General features: G+C 37.7%; 1 protein-coding gene across 5 annotated transcripts in view; it reads right to left on the bottom strand.

Annotated features, from left to right (window-relative positions):
- The window catches only part of ptprfb (protein tyrosine phosphatase receptor type Fb), a 151,903-nt gene that overhangs the window by 9,303 nt on the left and 124,048 nt on the right, over positions 1–18,552 (bottom strand). For 3 of the 5 annotated variants that reach the window (XM_079818541.1, XM_079818544.1, XM_079818545.1), the window contains 6 exons: positions 13,021–13,118; positions 5,653–5,776; positions 5,344–5,519; positions 2,818–2,937; positions 2,573–2,727; positions 1,870–2,155 (listed from right to left, as the gene is read on the bottom strand). In XM_079818541.1, the coding sequence (XP_079674667.1) occupies positions 1,870–2,155; positions 2,573–2,727; positions 2,818–2,937; positions 5,344–5,519; positions 5,653–5,776; positions 13,021–13,118 (959 nt within the window). Of the gene's footprint in view, positions 1–1,869; positions 2,156–2,572; positions 2,938–5,343; positions 5,520–5,652; positions 5,777–13,020; positions 13,119–18,552 lie in introns of all 5 variants that reach the window. The other 2 variants (XM_079818542.1, XM_079818543.1) reach the window with 1 other exon arrangement.

Genomic DNA, 18,552 nt, shown 5'->3' with positions numbered 1-18,552 from the left:
CCATGGCATGAAATTTTCATTTTATGAGGTATTTCAACATTAATATGAGTTCCCCTAGCCTGAATATTGTCCCCAAGTGGATAGAAATGTTGATCGGTGTAAACCCGAGTTCTGGCTGTCTTTCTCTGCCTTTGAGAAAATGACAGGCCAGACGAGCCAATCCTGAAGTCTCCTGGTTTGACGTCCAAGCAGGAACGGTTCCCTCCCTTTCCTCCGCCCAGAGAATCTGGCACGCCCATGCAAACGCTCGAGAGATCAGAACGCTGGCAGTTTCTCAGTGTTTGGATGTACAAATGAAAACAGAAGTCTTTTTTCAGTTCCTTCTGATCTGTGATCATTGATTTCTTATGTGTAGCTAATTATTTATTATTCGTGCACCCACTGCGGCTTCTCTCTCTCCAGACAGAAAGGTGTTTTCTATCTTGTGAGTCAGTGTTTTTGTACGTCCTCGTCGCGTCTATCTGTTCTTAAATGTGCATACAGTCTTTTCTGCTCAACACCAGCAGAGTCACATCTTTAGAGATAAACCTCACACACGCCGAAGCTCGGCCTTCAACATCCCCGACCCCCAGTACTGCATCTGGCCCACAGCGGAGGCACCAAACGCGGCGTGAGATTAATTAAGCAGAAGGAGGGTAAGCGTGAGCATATCTGGGCTAGGCTAGCCAGCTTTCCCCACAATAAACTGGATTACATTCGATTACTGCTGTTGTGTCTTTGTTTGCGCTGTGTAACGTTACTTAATGTGTGTCACTGACGCTTTTCATATGATTGGAACATATCTAGAAATAATGCTATACTCAACACTTACTAACTCGTTCATCTCGCTGTAATGGTACATTGCATGTGTTACAAAGTTGGTAGAATAATGATGAAGACGGACTCGGCGTGACTGGGACTCGTGTTTATTCAAAACTCTCAGATACAAACACAATAAACTCGCGCTGACAGACAGCGCTCTCATAACTCAGTAGTTACTATAACTTTGTTAGCAATCGCTCCGTCTACGTGATGTCCGGTTCGCGAACGAATCATTCTTTTGAATCGGTTCTTTTTAGTGAACCGAACCAGTTCACCAAATCGGACTGAATCGTTCTAAACGGTTCGCGTCTCGAGTCAGCGCTGATCCATAATTTACTAAAGTTACTAACTTTCTGACATGAGTGACAGTACCTCCGACTAGAAATAAACTAATAACCTAAAGTATATGCTAGTAACTACAACAGTTCACCCTGAACTGAGACATGCTGAGAGAACTGATGAGAAGTGAACACGGGTCCATCCGTCTCTGGCAGACTTGTGCCTGCTCGCGCCTCGTTAAACCACGCCCCCTCCGCTCATTTAAAATGCAAAGATGTCAGCCAATCACAACAGTGGGCGTTTTTACTGAAGTCTCAGCAGACACGCCTCTTGAAGCAGGGCATTCAGCCACAGGGCAAACAGCAGTATAGAAAAAATGCCTTTTATTTCTAAATTATGACATTTTATGATGTAAAAATCATACTAACAATATAAGTACACCTCAGGAAACACTATAAAATAATAGAAAATGCCATGCCATGGGACCTTTAATAATAATAATAATAATAATAATAATAATAATAATAATAAGACTGCGATGCATCATGCAAATGCAAAAGTTTGCACTATTAGCAGTCAAACATGATTCAATTACATTTGTGAGCGGTGTTTCAGAAAATATGGATGTTATTATCAAGATAAAATGACTAGTATTCAGCTGGTAATACGTTCTCAACATGGCGGCCCCCATGAGGTGACCCGCTCCATGTGATAGTCTTTGTCAAAAGTACTAACTTCAATAAGGAATACATGACTTTCCTCATTAATGTGTAAGATAGGTGCAGTCACCTTAAACTCCAGCTCCATGGCTGTGACGGTCTCTCCAGATGGAGGCTGGGTGAGCTTCTGGATGTGGGCGTAGAGGTTTCGGGCAGGGACCTCTGTGTTTCCACAGGTGGCGGCCTCCAGCAGGGCCTCGTGGATGAAGATGTACTGGTCCTCCGTCTGCACCATGTAGTTCCTCTGGGCTCTCATGCATGTGACGTGGCCATAAATGTCTACTGTCTTCTCGTGCTTCATGCGCTCCAGCATAGCATCAATGACTATGAAGCAGCCCGTGCGGCCCACTCCAGCACTGAGAGCCACAAACTGGTTAGACTACAAACAAACTGTATACTACTAATACTAAGGTTGTCAATAGATACTTTTTTTTAAACAAACAATTACATTATATGCTTAATAATCTAATTATTCACATATCAATACAGTGGTATGGAATGTTATGAAAATACTCTGGTATGTGTTCACTTATTTTAAATGAATTTTAAATCAGTAATTGCTATAAAAAATATAATTTGATTAATAGGTTTTATTTTGTATATAATTAATCAAACGTGTTAACTTGACAGCCCTAACTAAAACACAAAGGTACACCTTTCCTACAAATTCCACCAAGCAAACCTACAACTGTTCACTTTACAACAGAGTTTTATAAGATCGGAATAAAGTGAAAAGGTCAGCAGTAAAAGTAAGACTGGGGAGCGTCGCTCACCTGCAGTGCACTACCATGGGTCCAGCATCAGGAGGGTTGCAGGCTTTGACCCTGCGCAGGAAGGCTAGGATGGGGGTGGGGTATTCAGGCACTCCATGATCTGGCCAGGCCATGAACTGGAACTGCCTGATCTCGCGTTTCTCACTAGAACCATTCTGTTTGAACAAAGTGGGAGGAAGGAGTTTAAGCTTGCTGAAAATGTGGAAACGTACTACATGGAGAGGAAAAGGCAAGCAACTTCTTACCTTGTAAAGGGCAAAGGTGCGCACACTGTAGGTTGCCAACTCAACAGCATCAAGCATGGTCACTTGGATCATTCCGTAAGTCTCTGTGCCACGAATGGGCCAGTACTGATCACACTTGACCTGTTTTAGAGAGTCAGTCAGTTAGTATGTTTTTATAAAAAAAGTATACTTTTAATAAAAAATATTAAGCAGCCAACTTTGGTAATAATAGGAAATGTGTATTGATCAAATCAGCATATTAGAATGATTTCTGAAGGATCATGTGACACTGAAGACTGTAGTCACCACAGGAATAAATTACATATTAAAACACATTAAAATAGTGTTATTTTAAGTTACCCTTTCTTTTTAATTTTATACTATTTTACTGTATTTTTGATCAAATAAATACAGCCTTGGTGAGCATGAGAGACTTGTTTCAACAACAACAAAAAATCTTACTGACCCCAAACATTAGAACGGTAGTGTATTTGCTCTGAAAAAAAAAGTGGGTTTTTTTTGGGTTGAGTCAGAGGCACTATAATTTCAATCAAACAAGCACTTAAGAAAGTACATTCAAAATGTTTAATGCATGAAGTTAATTCCTAGATTTAAATAACAAAGGTGTATTTTCCCAATGTCACTAAATTAATGCAAGGACGAATAATATTTAAATAGTATATCAATTATATATAATAATTTTCATTTAATCTCTATTTAATAATACCACATATATTCATGTATAATACCATAATAGTTCTTGGTTTATATCTGATACTCTATGAAAACATCTCTGTATTTACACTTAAGCAAAACTATTATAACAATGTGATTATAACCTAAATGAAAACACAATAAATGTTACTTATTTTTATTTCGACTGCAAAATTATTGTGAATATATTGTGAATATTTGATATATTGGCCAACGTTCCTATTACTATGATTTATTCAGCTTAACACAAGCAAGCTCCATTCACATTTGATGCATTTTCCATGTATAATCTAGTAGTTTACATAAACTGTGGCATTATTTACCTAATTTTATTGTAGCATTAAAATTATTAAGTTATGGCAGAGGGGTGAGACACCTGTACCTCACAAGTACAAAGCTTTCAAACTCTTATGAAGGTCAACAAAGCAGAATGAATGTAAATATTATTTAAAATTAGACAAAAGCAGTAAAAATTCATCCTAAACAGCATGTTTTGTATAGCATTTAATCCTCTACTCCGAGAAAAGACCAATTGAAAATGATGTTCATTTCTTCTACAAGGTATGTCCTGTCAGTGGTAAAACTAGGTCAGTTGTTCTATCTCTGCTGGAGGTTTTCATCACAGGGCTTGGGGACGCTCTTTACCTATGAAGTAATGCTTTATGGGTGCACAGCCTTGCCAAAACTCACTTATTTACCATGCCAGCTCTGCCAACACATGTCTCTTTCTCTTTAGCTCTCATCTGACCTCCCATCCATCAACAAAAACCTGAGTGCACAAATTCTCCAGGGGACGGAATTACAGGTTATGTGCTGTCAGATATGACATTTGAGCAGGACAGAAAACTAGTTGACGGACTCGCTCCCTCACCAAACCATGGGTTGCACTGGCCCTCCGCTGAGCCCGGCAGCGCGCTAAAAGCCCATGTAGTGATTGGACTCGTTGAAACGCAGGTCCCTTTAATGCCAAGCACAGACGGATGTTTTACAGCACCAAGAGAGCCGTGAACCATTTTACTGTGTCATCCAGTATAAAGAATGGCAATGGTATTTTGTCTTTTATTTTCGTACTATATTTTCTGCGGTTGGGTAGGAACTCATACTACCATTTTGGAGGGAACCTCACGCCTTGAAAAGTGTGCTCTTTGTACATGGCTTTTTATGTACTCTGTCTGTACACTTTAAAGAGTAAGAAGATATTAATACTTTTATTTGGCAAGGACGCATTACATTTCTCAAAAGTGACAGAAATATTTAGTCAAATTATAAATGTCTTTAGTATTTTAAATAAATGCTGTTTGTTTGATCTTTCTATTCATCATAGTATCCTGAAAAAAATGTACAATGTTTTCAACATTGATTAAATGTTTTTGGAGCATCAAATCAGCATATTAGAATGATTTTTAAAGAATCATGTGACACTGAAGACTGGAGTCATCACAGGAATAAATTACATTTACATTACAAATATATTCAAATAGAAAATAGTTCTTTTAAATCGCGATAATATTTCGCAATATTACAAATAAATGCAGCCTTTACACTTTATTAAAAACCGTATTCAACAGTATTTTTATGTACCCACCTTCTGTACTACTCTCCATTTCATTCCTATGTATTTAACAGTTTATTTGTGACCAAATACAAGGATTACAAAACAGAATCAAGGATGTTTTTTTAAGACTTTTAAGATATTTTGTTAAAATATTTTTAAAATATTTAGTAAATAGTTTATATTTAAAATCACACATTTGTGTGCGGTGTCTACTGTAATTATTGGGTTTGAATGTAGCTGATCATTGTGTCCTGATGTCGTATGCCCCTGGTACTCACCCTGGACTTCTCTTCCAGTCTGGTCATCATGACGATGGTACTGGCTCTCTGCTCCCAAACCATCCTCCAGAAGTCGCTCAGAGTCTCAGGAAGAGGGCCCTGCGTGGCAATGTAGGCGTTCTGCTTACGGTAGCCGTCAATGTAGTTGGCATTGATGTAGTCGCTTCCTGGAACACCTATAGAGAGCGAGACGACAACATTTGGCCCACTTGTGCCAGTATTTGTGCTAATTGCATGCTTTCCCTAAACATACACACATCTGTCACCCTAATGAAATGTTAAAGGTCAAAACATTTGTTTGACTTTTACCGTCCACTGGGGTGAGAACAACTCTCGAGTGGTCGTAAGCAATAACGTTGGCATAACGGTTCTTTGGCTTGTTGACCTCCAGGTTGGAGTTCTCCCATGTGAACTGCTGGCCTGGATCAATGGACTGCAGGGGAGAGAAGAGAGGACAAAGAGAGACAGGGAGAAAGAGAAATCTGTTCAGTCTTTTGAGGCACCTTGTTTGAAGCTTGATACCACAGAGTGCCGCAGGGGTAAATTTGAACTAGCATCACTTCAGCAAGAGAGGCTTTGTTTCTATAGCAACCCGATGTTTTGAACGGAGACCCGCAAGAACCAGAGATGACTTCGCCACCAGGGGTTGTTAGAACTGATGGACTGGCAAAGCTCAAGAGTGGTAATTTGGATCCCTTTGTGGGTATATTGCAGTTCTGTTCCCTTACAAGTGATCATCTGCCCTGCAATAGCAGCAAGTTCATGTTATCAGAGGCAACCAACAGATGGCTCAGCGTTCACTGACACCGTAATTCAAACATGATCACTGTAGGGGACTCCGATAATAGTAGTACTGACGCAGTACGTCCGTACCTGAGCTCATTTGGGCATATGGCTTTGATGCTAAAGATTACATTCAGCATTCAGACACTCAGCCTGGACTAATGGATTATTGCTGTCCATGTGGACTTCATATCTGCGCATGGTTTTGTGCCCGCTGACAGGAGCGAAGGGGGAAGAGCAATACCAGGAATGGAGGAATACCAGACCCAACAGGGAGAGTGTGGATTTATGAAGACAGACAGGAAGCTCTAAAGAGAGTGGACAAATGAACACATCTGGAGGAAAACCCTGCATATATCACTGGCTGCTCACATGAGGTGATGCCCTGAATGGGTAACAAATATTAAAAGGCAAAGCCTTTCTATTAGAGGTCAGTTATCTGCCGTGTACAAATGTTTGGGAGGTCATGCTCATGTTACAGCCATTATGATGTATTATCACAGACATAATAAGGGAAGAAGACAATCCACTATAAACAAATGAATGGGAGAATTCATATCACATTTATATATTGTGCGATTTGAGCTAAGGAAGCATCATTTTTGATACCATTGTTGTTAATGTTAAAAACATCAAAAAATAAAACTAATAATCAAACTGTATGTCTATGCTGACAACAATACATAAATAAATCGCCTTTATCAAATAATTTGTGGCAGATTTTTTTAGATGGCACAATGATTCATTGCTGTCATTGCATTTTTTCAGCTTAATAAGAATAATACTAACAACAGCAATACTACTACTACTACTAATTATAACAACAAATAATAGAAGAACAAATTGTTTCAACACATTGATGTCTATGGTGGCAAGAATCAATCACTCAAACAAACAAACAAACACACGATTAATAAATCACCTTTTATCAAGTAACTTGTGACTGGCTGTTTTTGTTCATTGCATTTAGGATGTTTGGATTTGAAAAAGCATAGAACTGACTAAACTACACGCTTGCACTCTGTCGCCCTCTAGTGTGTTTTTACATTCACACAATAAAAAACACACAGGGGAAGCAGAAAAAGTACAACATGCATTTGAAAAGGTTAAAGGCACAAGATGTAAGATTTTTGGATTAAAATATCCCAAAACCACTAGAACAATGTTATATATATTTGCTGAATTGTGTACTTACATTATCCCAAATGTTTCAAACAATGTTTAAATCCAGAGAAATCTGCAATTTTAACCAGTGTAATGTCGCCTGTCAGTGACGTCATATTTGGTTACGATTTTTACTTTTGTATAAACCATGGAAAAAGCTTTAATATATTACGTGTTTTATAAGACAGGTGAGCAACTGTTTGAATACTTTTATTGACAGAAAAATAATCCTTGTTATATAGCTCAACATGGTTAGATTTGTTTGAATCTCGTTTTTTTATTTTATTTACTGTGAATAACATGTTTGTACCATGCATCAGAGACAATGCTATTTTGTAAAGTGGCTAACATAGCAAAATCAGTATGAGCTTTATTTGTAGTAAACCTAATACAGAATTTTTTTAGTATGATTGTTTTAACTAAGACAATTTTAATTTGTCAAATAAAGTGACCTTTATAAGTGGTCAAACGTAGTTCAGAGACAGAAACCGGCAAATGTCAAACGTAAGTTTAATCGTAAAATAAACAAACAACAAAACGAAAGGAGCGGCAATGGCCAACTGTGGCTTATAAGCATAATATAAGCTCTAGAGCTCCTCCATGGGACCAGAGATCGGTGCGTTGCGGAGGTGTCTCTAATTTGTGAGTCCCGTCAGATGGCTTTCCACCGGCTGTGTTATTGTTTTGAACAAGCGACCTCTAGCGCGTGACAGTTACATACTGTGCCTTTAAGGCAGAATTGGTTTTAATAATAATTAAGTTGATGTTTCTGTAGTTCCAATGAAGCAAGGTGCTGGCAATGCCAAGAGTCATGCGTTTGAATTACCGTGAGCAAACATACTGATAAACATATGCCTGCAAGTCACTGTGGATTAAGTCAAATTAATAAAATGTAAATTTTCAGGAGAAAATTAAAGATGCACTCTGCACTACATGACTCTGCATGGAGCGAGGCACTGAATTCCTCATTCTGACTTCAGAGGATTACACAAGAGACTAGAGGTGGGGTGGTAACTCTCTCCCTTTCCTTCTCAAGTCACAGGTCTCCCCGGCTCAAATGACACTGGGTCGTATCTAAGCATCGATCGACGACAATATGCAGCAGCCTGCTTGGCCGCTCAATAATGTTGCAGGGTCTCTTGTTATTCAGCATTGATCTGCCTGCTCTGGACAAGTCTCTGGTTGACTAGGTGTCCATCAACCTCCACAACCTTTCACCTGATCTGGGATAAAATCAGCCTCCTCGGATCCTTTCAAACTTGCACACGTGTTTTCAACAAGAAACACCCTCTTGGAGGGTTAGTTCACCCAAACATGAAAATTCCGTCATTAATTACTCACCCTCATGTCGCTCCAAATCCGTAAGACCTTTGTTCGTCTACAGAACACAAATTAAGATATTTTTGATTAAATCAGAGAGCTTTCTAAACCATCCATAGACAGCAACGTCATTGCAGATTTCAAGGCCCAGAAAGTTAGTAAAGACATCGCTTTTCTGTTCGTTTTTGCACACAAAAAGTATTCTCGTCGCAACTGTAGTCACATGGACTATTTTAACAATGTCTTTACTACCTTTCTGGGCCTTGAAAGTTTCAATGACGCTGCTGTCTAGGGATGGTTCAGAAACCTCTCGGGTTTCATCAGAAATATCTTAAATCGTGTTGATGAACGAAAGATGAAACAAAGGTCTTACAGGTTTGGAACGACATGAGGGTAACTAACTAATGACAGAATTTTCATTTTTGGGTGAACTAATCCTTTAAGGGCCTCTGTAAACTACCATAAAGCACTCTCTTCAAAACTCAACTAGTTTTTAAATGTGTTCAAAAGAAAACAGCAACTCGGCGATGATATGATTAAATTGCCATCCTGAAGTATCTGACATGCTAAGTATTTCACTGCCAGTTTATCAGCAAGCATCTTGGAGGAACATTTACTTTGCCATAAGCTTTCGCATGTAAGTTCAGGTAATGTGCGAATAAGACAGCTGGTATGCTGACTGGCAGTGCTTGGCAAACAAGGGGAACAAATATGAGCTGTCACTACATGAGATGACAAGCTTGAGAGATGCGGATAATGATAGCGGTGGGAGGTGAGCGCCGGTTCCTATAAAAAGCTTCGGCTCTAGAGGGTTGACAAACATAAGCTTGTTACTAGTGAGAATCAGTGTCTGATGGGAGTGTTAGCTATTGCTTTTGCCACCAGTCGAGCTGAGGAGTGATCTAAAGATCTAAAAAGCCAAGGAGGCTTTCGCTGTCCATGTTTTTGGACAACAAACTCTCTTCAAATTCTGGTTCATGTTTATGCAGCGCAAGTCATTGAAAAAACACCGGGCTATTGGGTTAAATTAGTACATCTTCAGGTTAATAATAAAGCTGCCACAAGGGCATCATGCCAGTTTAATGTAAAGATCACCTGTATGGTGTGGTCACAGTTTTGCCAAGAGGAAGTAGCAATTGATTAGTAAGTAAGTATGTAATTGATTACAAGGCAGAGGGACAAATATCGTTGGCAGATATAAGACAGCAACGGATGCATCGAGTAGAACATGGAGCCAATAAACGTGATGGTGACCCGCTGCCTTGCTCATGCTGGCTGGACTAGGCTACTCCCATTGGCCCAAGCGGAACCATCTGTCCCCTTGAGAGGGGGCCTTCCTTGACAGGAGGACATGACATTGCGACATGCCAAGAGCAGGTTGTGAGCACCGCCTGGCTACAAAGGGCTTGTGTGGTGAAAACCACAACCACAATGTCGGAGAAATTAGTCACATATATGACTGTTGAAATGGCTTGATTCGTCCCTCACCAAACCTCTTTAAAGAGGAATGACTAAAAGGAGGTCTATAAAAAGACAAAGTCCTTGTCGCCTTTGTTTTTCTTTTCCACACACACACACGTGTAATTACAGAAAAGATGGTTTCATTAGTTGGAGTGAAGTTTTAATTGCAGTTTTGCTATAAATACGACTGTGATGGGAAAAAAAGAGACCAAAGTGAGACAAGAAGAACAAAAGAACAAATGAAAGAAAGAGACGTGTGTGATGTTGACAAATCGACAACTACTTCACTCGTAAACATCTCAAAATGGTATATTGCGATGGTTAAGACATTCACACCAAGTGTTTTTCAAAACCTCAACCTCTACTTCGAGGATGCACATTTTGGGCCAACAACACCGTCTGATCTTTTAATAATTCCACACCTTCAGGGTGACGGCTGACAGGCATGTTAAATATCGCTCTTAGCAAGGTTTAACAGGCTTACAAGATGCGACAGGGCCTGTGTGTTTACTGAAGATTTCTAGAGAGAGAGATCACTGGAAAATTAACATCTGCCTATCTGAGCAGATGTCATAACCCTGGAAGCGGGCACGCTAACCGAAGATGGCGGGAGGAACTATTAGATAATACCAAAGTGTGCAAAGTGAGTGAAGAAATTGTTTAAAAAAACATTAAAGACACATCAAACTTCACAAAAGTAACCTAAATAAAAATAAAATGCCAAATCAAATCAAACAAAAGAATTGCTCAATATTAAAAAGTTCCTAAGAACATAGGCTTAAGTTTTGCTGAGTTTCGGCAGTTTCTTAAAGGGCATTCAGACTGGCAGTGACAAGTTTCGACATACACTGTCAAAAAAATGAGCAAATATTGTACCTTTGTCATATAATAGATTGTCACTGAGGCAGTACTCTAAAAAGAACATCTTTGTACTTTCTCTAGGCCTAAAAGTTAAAAGTGCATATTAGTACTTTATTATTACTTTAGAGAAGTAATATGTACCCTTAAGGTAGCAGTTCTAACCCAGCAAGCAATTTTGCGTTTAAAAGATCAAAGACAAGGCAAAATTTGGGCTGTCAGTGAAAATTTAAGAGATGTCTAACCATAGCCCAAGAATAGACTAGTCATCTACAACATGAACATGTAAAAGAAATGAAACCAAACACCTTGTAATCACTGTTTACTTTGCTTACATGATAGAATATCAAACATCTTGCAAGTTATTTTGGCAAAAACGACATGTAACCAAATTCAAGGTTATTTTGTCTAGAAGTCGGTTACTCATAGCCGGATTATAATTAACCGAGACGGTGAAATGACGGCTATTGCTTGCTGGGAAGGTACTCCTATGAATGCTTTAGGAATGAGGCACAAAGGTGTCCTTATTGAGTGCACGGCCCCAGTGACCTTTATGGCTACAATAGCACAATTTTTGCACAATATTTACTCCATTTTTTAAGATAGTTGGCAATTTCTGGCAACACGAGTTGAAGGGACCATAGGCAAAGCAACAGAAAAGCTCAACTTTATGCAAATTAACAGTTATGGGGACAACCAATAAGAGTGCAGATAGTGATTCTCCAACCTGATACAGTTAGATACTGTAGCTCATAGACTCTATTTAATTGACGTCAGTGAGAGTGTATCCTTCCCGGGGGCCTTAAAGGCAATAAAATCAGTGCTAAATTCTGTTCCTTAAAGGGTTAGTTCACCCAAAAATGAAAATTCTGTCATTAATTACTCACCCTCATGTCGTTCGACACCCGTCAGACCTCCGTTCATATTCGGAACACAAATGAAGATATTTTAGTTGAAAGCTGATGGCTGAGAAAGGCTTCAGACAGGCCTCCATTGGCATTCAGTACATTGACACTTCCAAGATCCATGAAAGGGACTTAAAACGTTGTTACAAAGTCCATCTCACCACAGTGGCTCTACAATAATTTTATGATGCGACGACAATAGTTTTTGTGTGCAAAAAAAAATCGAAATAACACCTTTATCCAACTTGTTCTCGACTTCCGTGTGTGCCTCCACGACGCATGCGCGAGAATATGACGCAGATCCGGCGTTCGGACATATGACCCAGAAGCGATTTGTTTACAAGCAGAGGAAGACGCGCGTGTCTAAGCTGTTGGATTCTACATTGATCGTGCTTTAGGTCTCGGCGTAGTGCTCAAAATGGGGCTTAAGTGTGTATTTCATGGATTCCCGAACGCCGGCGCTACGTCATATTCTCGCGCATGCGTCGTGGAGGCACACACGGAAGTCGAGAACAAGTTGGATAAAGGTGTTATTTTGATTTTTTTTTGCGCACAAAAACTATTGTCGTCGCATCGTAAAATTATTGTAGAGCCACTGTGGTGAGATAGACTTTGTAACAACGTTTTAAGTGCCTTTCATGGATCTTGGAAGTGTCAATGTACTGAATGCCAATGGAGGCCTATCTGAAGCCTTTCTCAGCCATCAGCTTTCAACTAAAATATCTTCATTTGTGTTCCGAATATGAACGGAGGTCTGACGGGTGTCGAACGACATGAGGGTGAGTAATTAATAACAGAATTTTCATTTTTGGGTGAACTAACCCTTTAAGTTCTTGTCTGTAATTGTCTGATCGATCTTAGCTGGTTCAGGTGAGTTTGATTAGGGTTGAACTGTGAGGTAGATCTCCAGGAACAGGATTGGGCACCTCTGCTCAGAGCTAAGTATTAAAACTACAACATTACCCCAACAGTCTTAGAGCAAAGGTAGCCAACCCTGCTCGTGGAGGGCCACTTTCATGTAGACTTCAGTTGCTCCAACAGCATTGGAGCTAAATTCTGCAGGAAAGTGGTCCTCCAGGAGCAGGGTTTGTTACCCCTTTCCTAGAGAATCTAAAAACATAATTAATATTTTCGATGCTAAACTTTTGAGCTGCACCAGTCGGATGAGTTTAAGCTACTGTCCTACCTCATACTCCTGGGAAAAGCGGAGGGCATCGTTGGCCTTGAGTCGCTCGATGTGGTCCGCCAACTCACAGACAGATATAGGAGGATGTTCTCTCATTCCTAAAATAGAAAGTAAGACAACAAGAAGTGATGAGCACATCCCAGAGTATCACACCTGATGCATTGTACCGTTACGGCGGGGAGCAAGTCTGTCAGATTTGAGTTGAGGAGGGCACGACACAAAGAGCTTCTTCTTGCACCTTGATGTGACATGATCCCTCTGCGAGATTTGTGCTGACATATGTTGTGTCCTCTTACGTCTATACCCCAACTACGCTCTGGATTTCTTGTCTGAAAACCATTTCCCTGCCACTGCCAGTGCCTGTGGACGTATCAAGGCTACATGCTCAGCTGGATCTGAGGAAATGCTCAGCCTGCGTGATGTTTGATGAGGAAAGGAGAGGGGTTTGTAATAGAGAGGATCTGTCATTAGGATTCCAGTGGTTGAGGATGAATGAGCAAGACAGAGATGCTTAATGGGACATGGTTGGGTATGATTCCCCATTATGAGTTCATTATGCCCACAGTGAGCACAGTAATGTATGGACGAGCCCCCTGCCAGCTACTACATACAACTGTTACTGCGAGACAGTGGGCGGCAAGATCAGGGGTCACTTTCTTAATCAACCGCACTGATGTGATGCCAAAAACCTGATTTGCTGTATCCTTGGGTCCGGCAGAATGCTAAAAAAATGCATTCTTTGCTAAAATATGTAAGTCATGTGTTGCAAAATACTGTGTATGCAAGTAGGAGTGCATGTTCATTTAGAGTGTCAGTGGTGTAAGCTGGAAACTACTTAGTAGTAGATGGAGGAAGATGTCCAAGCACCTTGAGGGTCCACCATATACATGTGACAAAGTAATGTGAATTGAAAATAAGGAACAACTTTCTACCTGATTATCACTGGATACTATATCCTGAATACTTAGTATTCAGATATCCTACTTATTTGACACATTTTTTTGCGGACTTAGTAGCAGGAAAGTACATAATATTCAGACACAGGCCATCATATTTTATATAACAAAAATTGAGTTTTCCATATACATTTAATTACAATTGTTTTCTAGCACACAAATGAGACACAAAGTATTCTATATATTTAGAGGCTAATGGTGCAATAAGCTGCACCATGAGCACATTAAGTGAATACAGCACTTGTTAAACAGCAACTTAATTAGGCAGCGAAGAGCTACAACCCAGCATGCAAAGCAGGGAAAGGCAGATTACAAGATGCCTGGAATCGAAATGAATGTCCAAGGTCGTTAAAGGGAAAATGTAACCAGAAATGTATGGATAGGGGACTGGACACCTTACTGCTACATATAAGACAATGGCAGGAAATTAAGTTTGATAATATGGGCTTGTGTGTGCTGTACATAAAAATGGCCAACTCTTTTGTCTTGCCTTTGTCTTAGGCTACGTTTATAGCTAGCTAGCATGTTACGTATGCTAAATACACAATTAAATAATGTTCTCAAACAGAAATGTTCTATTCTTAAGTAATATTACCTTGATTTTTCTTTTTCATTATGTCTATCCAACTGTTGATCGTATTAGCCAAATTGTTGTTTGTATTGAAAATGACGCAACAACACTTCATATAATATTTATATGAATTATTTTTACAATAAATATTAAAATGGCTTGTTTCCTTAGTTTTAATATTTAACATTTCATATTTCCTTAGATTAATATTTTTATGATGGAAATTTCCTATTTTAAGAAGGGTTAAAACAATAGTATCTTTATTTAAGGCTTTTTTAAAGTAGCCAAAATAAATAAAGGTATAATAAAGTTTCAAAGAATGTAACCTGCATATAACAAAAAGAAAAAAGGGTAACACTTTACAATAACTCATGCTATGAATCATTAGTTAAGCATTAGTAAATAGTCAGATGCAAAAAATGAAACTCTACAACTGTACACTTGAGGCTTAGTTTCATTTTACTGCACAGCTATGTTTTTTGGAGGTGTAGAGGAATTTGTATGTTCTATGACATTGCAGAGGTTTATTTTTCATGTTATATAGTGTACAGTTTCATTTTTTACATCTTTAAGTACATATTTCTATGTTCTATATCTCTGTGTATATCACTCTGTGTTTGTTTCCTTTTTCTGTTTAGAAGGTAACTGAGCCTTTAGATTTCTTTTTGTAAAAGCTTTACGAGGCATAAATAGTCCTCACTTTAGATGAGCTCACAAAAATAGTTAACTGACAACTACTAAATATTTTATAATTACTTGAATTAATCATGAATTACAGTAGGAACACATGTTAATCAAGCATTTATTAACACACTGAGAAACTATTACTATATGTCTAAATAATACGATGTATAAATGTACATTTAAATTGTTTATTAATCATTCACTTACACTTTCTTAAAGGGGTCATGAACTGGCTTTTAAATTTTTTTTATACTGTTGTCTGAGGTCAACTTATGACGTTCGCGTGGTTTTTACATTCAAAAACATCATAATGAATAAGGAATAGGCTATTTTCTACCCTGGTTTTGAGCCTCTCTCCTGGAACACTCGGTTTTTATGGGCGTGCCGCATTGAAGACTTGGAAGTAAATGCCCACTGTTATGACTGGATAACAGTTTTGCATATTATAATGAGCTTCGACTCGTCAGTACATGTGGGAATTGTTTTGAAAATGGCGAACGGAATTATTCCCCCACAGGGGCGTTCATCTTGAGGCGGCATTTCACTGCACTCTGACGTCACGGGGACGCACATTCGCAGATCGATCGTTTGCTGACCCTTAGGGTGAAAATTAAAAAGAAATTCGATATGTGGCTCATGAGGGATTTGTCACTCAAAGGAAGAGTTCTTTTTTCCAAAACAGAGGAACTGTCTTGTTTAGTCTATCCTGCGAAAGTATTAGATGTTCCAAAATCTTTTCTTAAAAAAATGCATTCAACTTTATTCAATTTCATATGGAAAAACAAGCCTTTACTATTTGTAATTCTTATAACCAAGGAGGCTTGAATGTGCTTGATTTTGTTACTTCTAATACAATTTTCAGGTCGAACTGGATTAAACATTATATAAAACAAAGTTAAGCTATGGTATATAATTCCAAATCATATTTTTGAAAAAAATGGTGGTATAGAGTTCCTCTTAAAATGTGATTTTGAGGTTAACAAACTCCCCATTCAGTTATCCAATTTTCATAGTCAGGCTCTTTTATGTTCTTATTTACAAACATAACTAAATATAAATATAAGAATAAATCCGTCTTCTACGACAATTGGGTTAAAAATTATATTCTAATGGTCTCACAATGAATAAATGAAGAGGGATATTTATTTACATATACTGAATTTTTAAAGACATTTGGTATTCCAATATCTCCACAAGAATATAGTATTTTATTCGATGGAATACCACCAGGTTTTTTGAGACTTTTGCAAGGCACCCGTGAACCTCAAAAAATTAAACGTTTAAAAAACAGATCATGTTGAATGGTGTTGATATTAAAGATAGCAAAGGCAATAATACATTTTCAGACGTTTGATTCATTGCCCAGCAACATTTTGAAATAAATACTTTTGGAATGACCACTTTGAGAATATTAATTGGAGATTGATTTGGACTTGTAATAATAACAAATACTGTGTTAATAATAAAGTTAATGAAATATACTGTAAAATTATTAATATAGTTTATCCAACAAACCAGTTTTTAAAAATATATAAAAACGATCTTTCTGAATGTTGTGTATTTTGTAAAATGGATACTGAAACTATTTTACATCTTTTTTTTAGGGCTGACAAAAGATTAATCGCGATTAATCGCATCCAAAATAAAAGTTTGTGTTTACATAATATATGTGTGTGTACTCTGTTAATTATTATTTATATATAAATACACACACATTCATGTATATATTTAAGAAATATTTGCATGTATATACTGTATATACATTTATATAATCTATAATATATATAAATATAAATGTTTTATATATAAAAATAATATTTTTTTCTTAAATATATACATGCTTGTGTGTGTATTTATATATAAATAATAATTAAGTACACACACATATATTATGTAAACACAAACTTTTATTTTGGATGCGATTAATCGTGATTAATCTTTTGACAGCCCTACTTTTTTTTTTTTAAATGTATGTATGTTAAATTATTTTGGATTGATGTAGAATATTTATTTAATATGTTATGTGGAACCAAAGAAAAGAGATGCTATTTTTCATGACAAAAAGATATAAAAAAGAGTCATGTTTTTATATTAAATCTTATATTACTTGGCAAGTTCTACATACACAAATGTAAATGGTCCTGATAGGATTCCCAATATCACCCATTTCAAGGCTGACAAGAAGATTTATTTCGAAACTTTACAAGGACTCTCAAACCACAAAGCAATAAGAACTACGGACATTTACAAAGAATTAAACTCCTCTTCTTTAATTTGAGTACACATGAATACCCTTTTTTGTAATTTTTCTTCTTCCCTTTCTCTTCAATCTTCAATATCTTTGATATGAATGTTATCCTTAAAGTTCATCTTACGATACCTGATGCTAAACATTTTATTAATGTTTTTAAGATGTTATGGAATTCTTTTGGAATAAGAATATTTTTAGAAATAATAATAATAAAAAAGATCGTTTGCTGAGCCAGCTGTCAATAAAAGTTTTTCTTTGATTAACAAGGAAGTTTTCAGCTCTGAAACTTACAGAATATTCTTATATTACCATGACCTTCTATATAAAAAGCTCAAAGGAGAGTTGATTTCTCAATTCATGACCCCTTTAATGATCTTATGACAACTCCTAAATAACTGGTTTGTAAATACATTTTTAAACACATTATAGATATGCTTATAAATCAAGAAGGAAACATTTATAGCTGTATTTATAAATTGCCTATTAATGTATATTAATGCTTTACAAATGATGAATTGACTATTTACTAATGCTTAACTAATGATTCATAGTGTGCAGTTATTATAAAGTGTTACCGAAAAAAGTTATAACAACAAAATACCCTGATGACATAAAGTACCTGTAGTTGAAGAAAAACCCCTATATTAATATACCGTAATGTAATTTGTACTCATAAACAACATAAAAACAAGTCAATCCTGTGTTTGAAAATTGAATCAAACGTTGAAATGTGAAGTACGCTTGTCGCCACTCTGCTGCCATATGAAAACCTCTGGCTGTGGCAGCGGGGATTCACGGTAAGAGAGCTGTATGGCTGTTTTGCCTGCGGTAATTATGCGCTCTTCAGGACTGAAAGGGTCTGTAATAACCTGGCTCGACTGCCACCACTCAGCTATTAGAGGAGAGAGAGGCAGGCCTGACATTTTCTCTTAGCGTCACAGATCTGCCTCTCATTCACCTTGGGAATGGAAAGCAGGAAGGCTAATTAACAAAGAGGGGTTGAAAGAGAGCAAGAGGCCTTTGGGTGAAATGAGTCCATATAAGACACTCCAAGGAGATGAGACAGTGAG

The sequence above is a fragment of the Gobio gobio genome (genome assembly GCF_949357685.1).
Source record: "Gobio gobio genome assembly, chromosome: 6".
Taxonomy (NCBI): domain Eukaryota; kingdom Metazoa; phylum Chordata; class Actinopteri; order Cypriniformes; family Gobionidae; genus Gobio; species Gobio gobio.
This window is presented reverse-complemented; position numbering and strand designations above follow the sequence as displayed.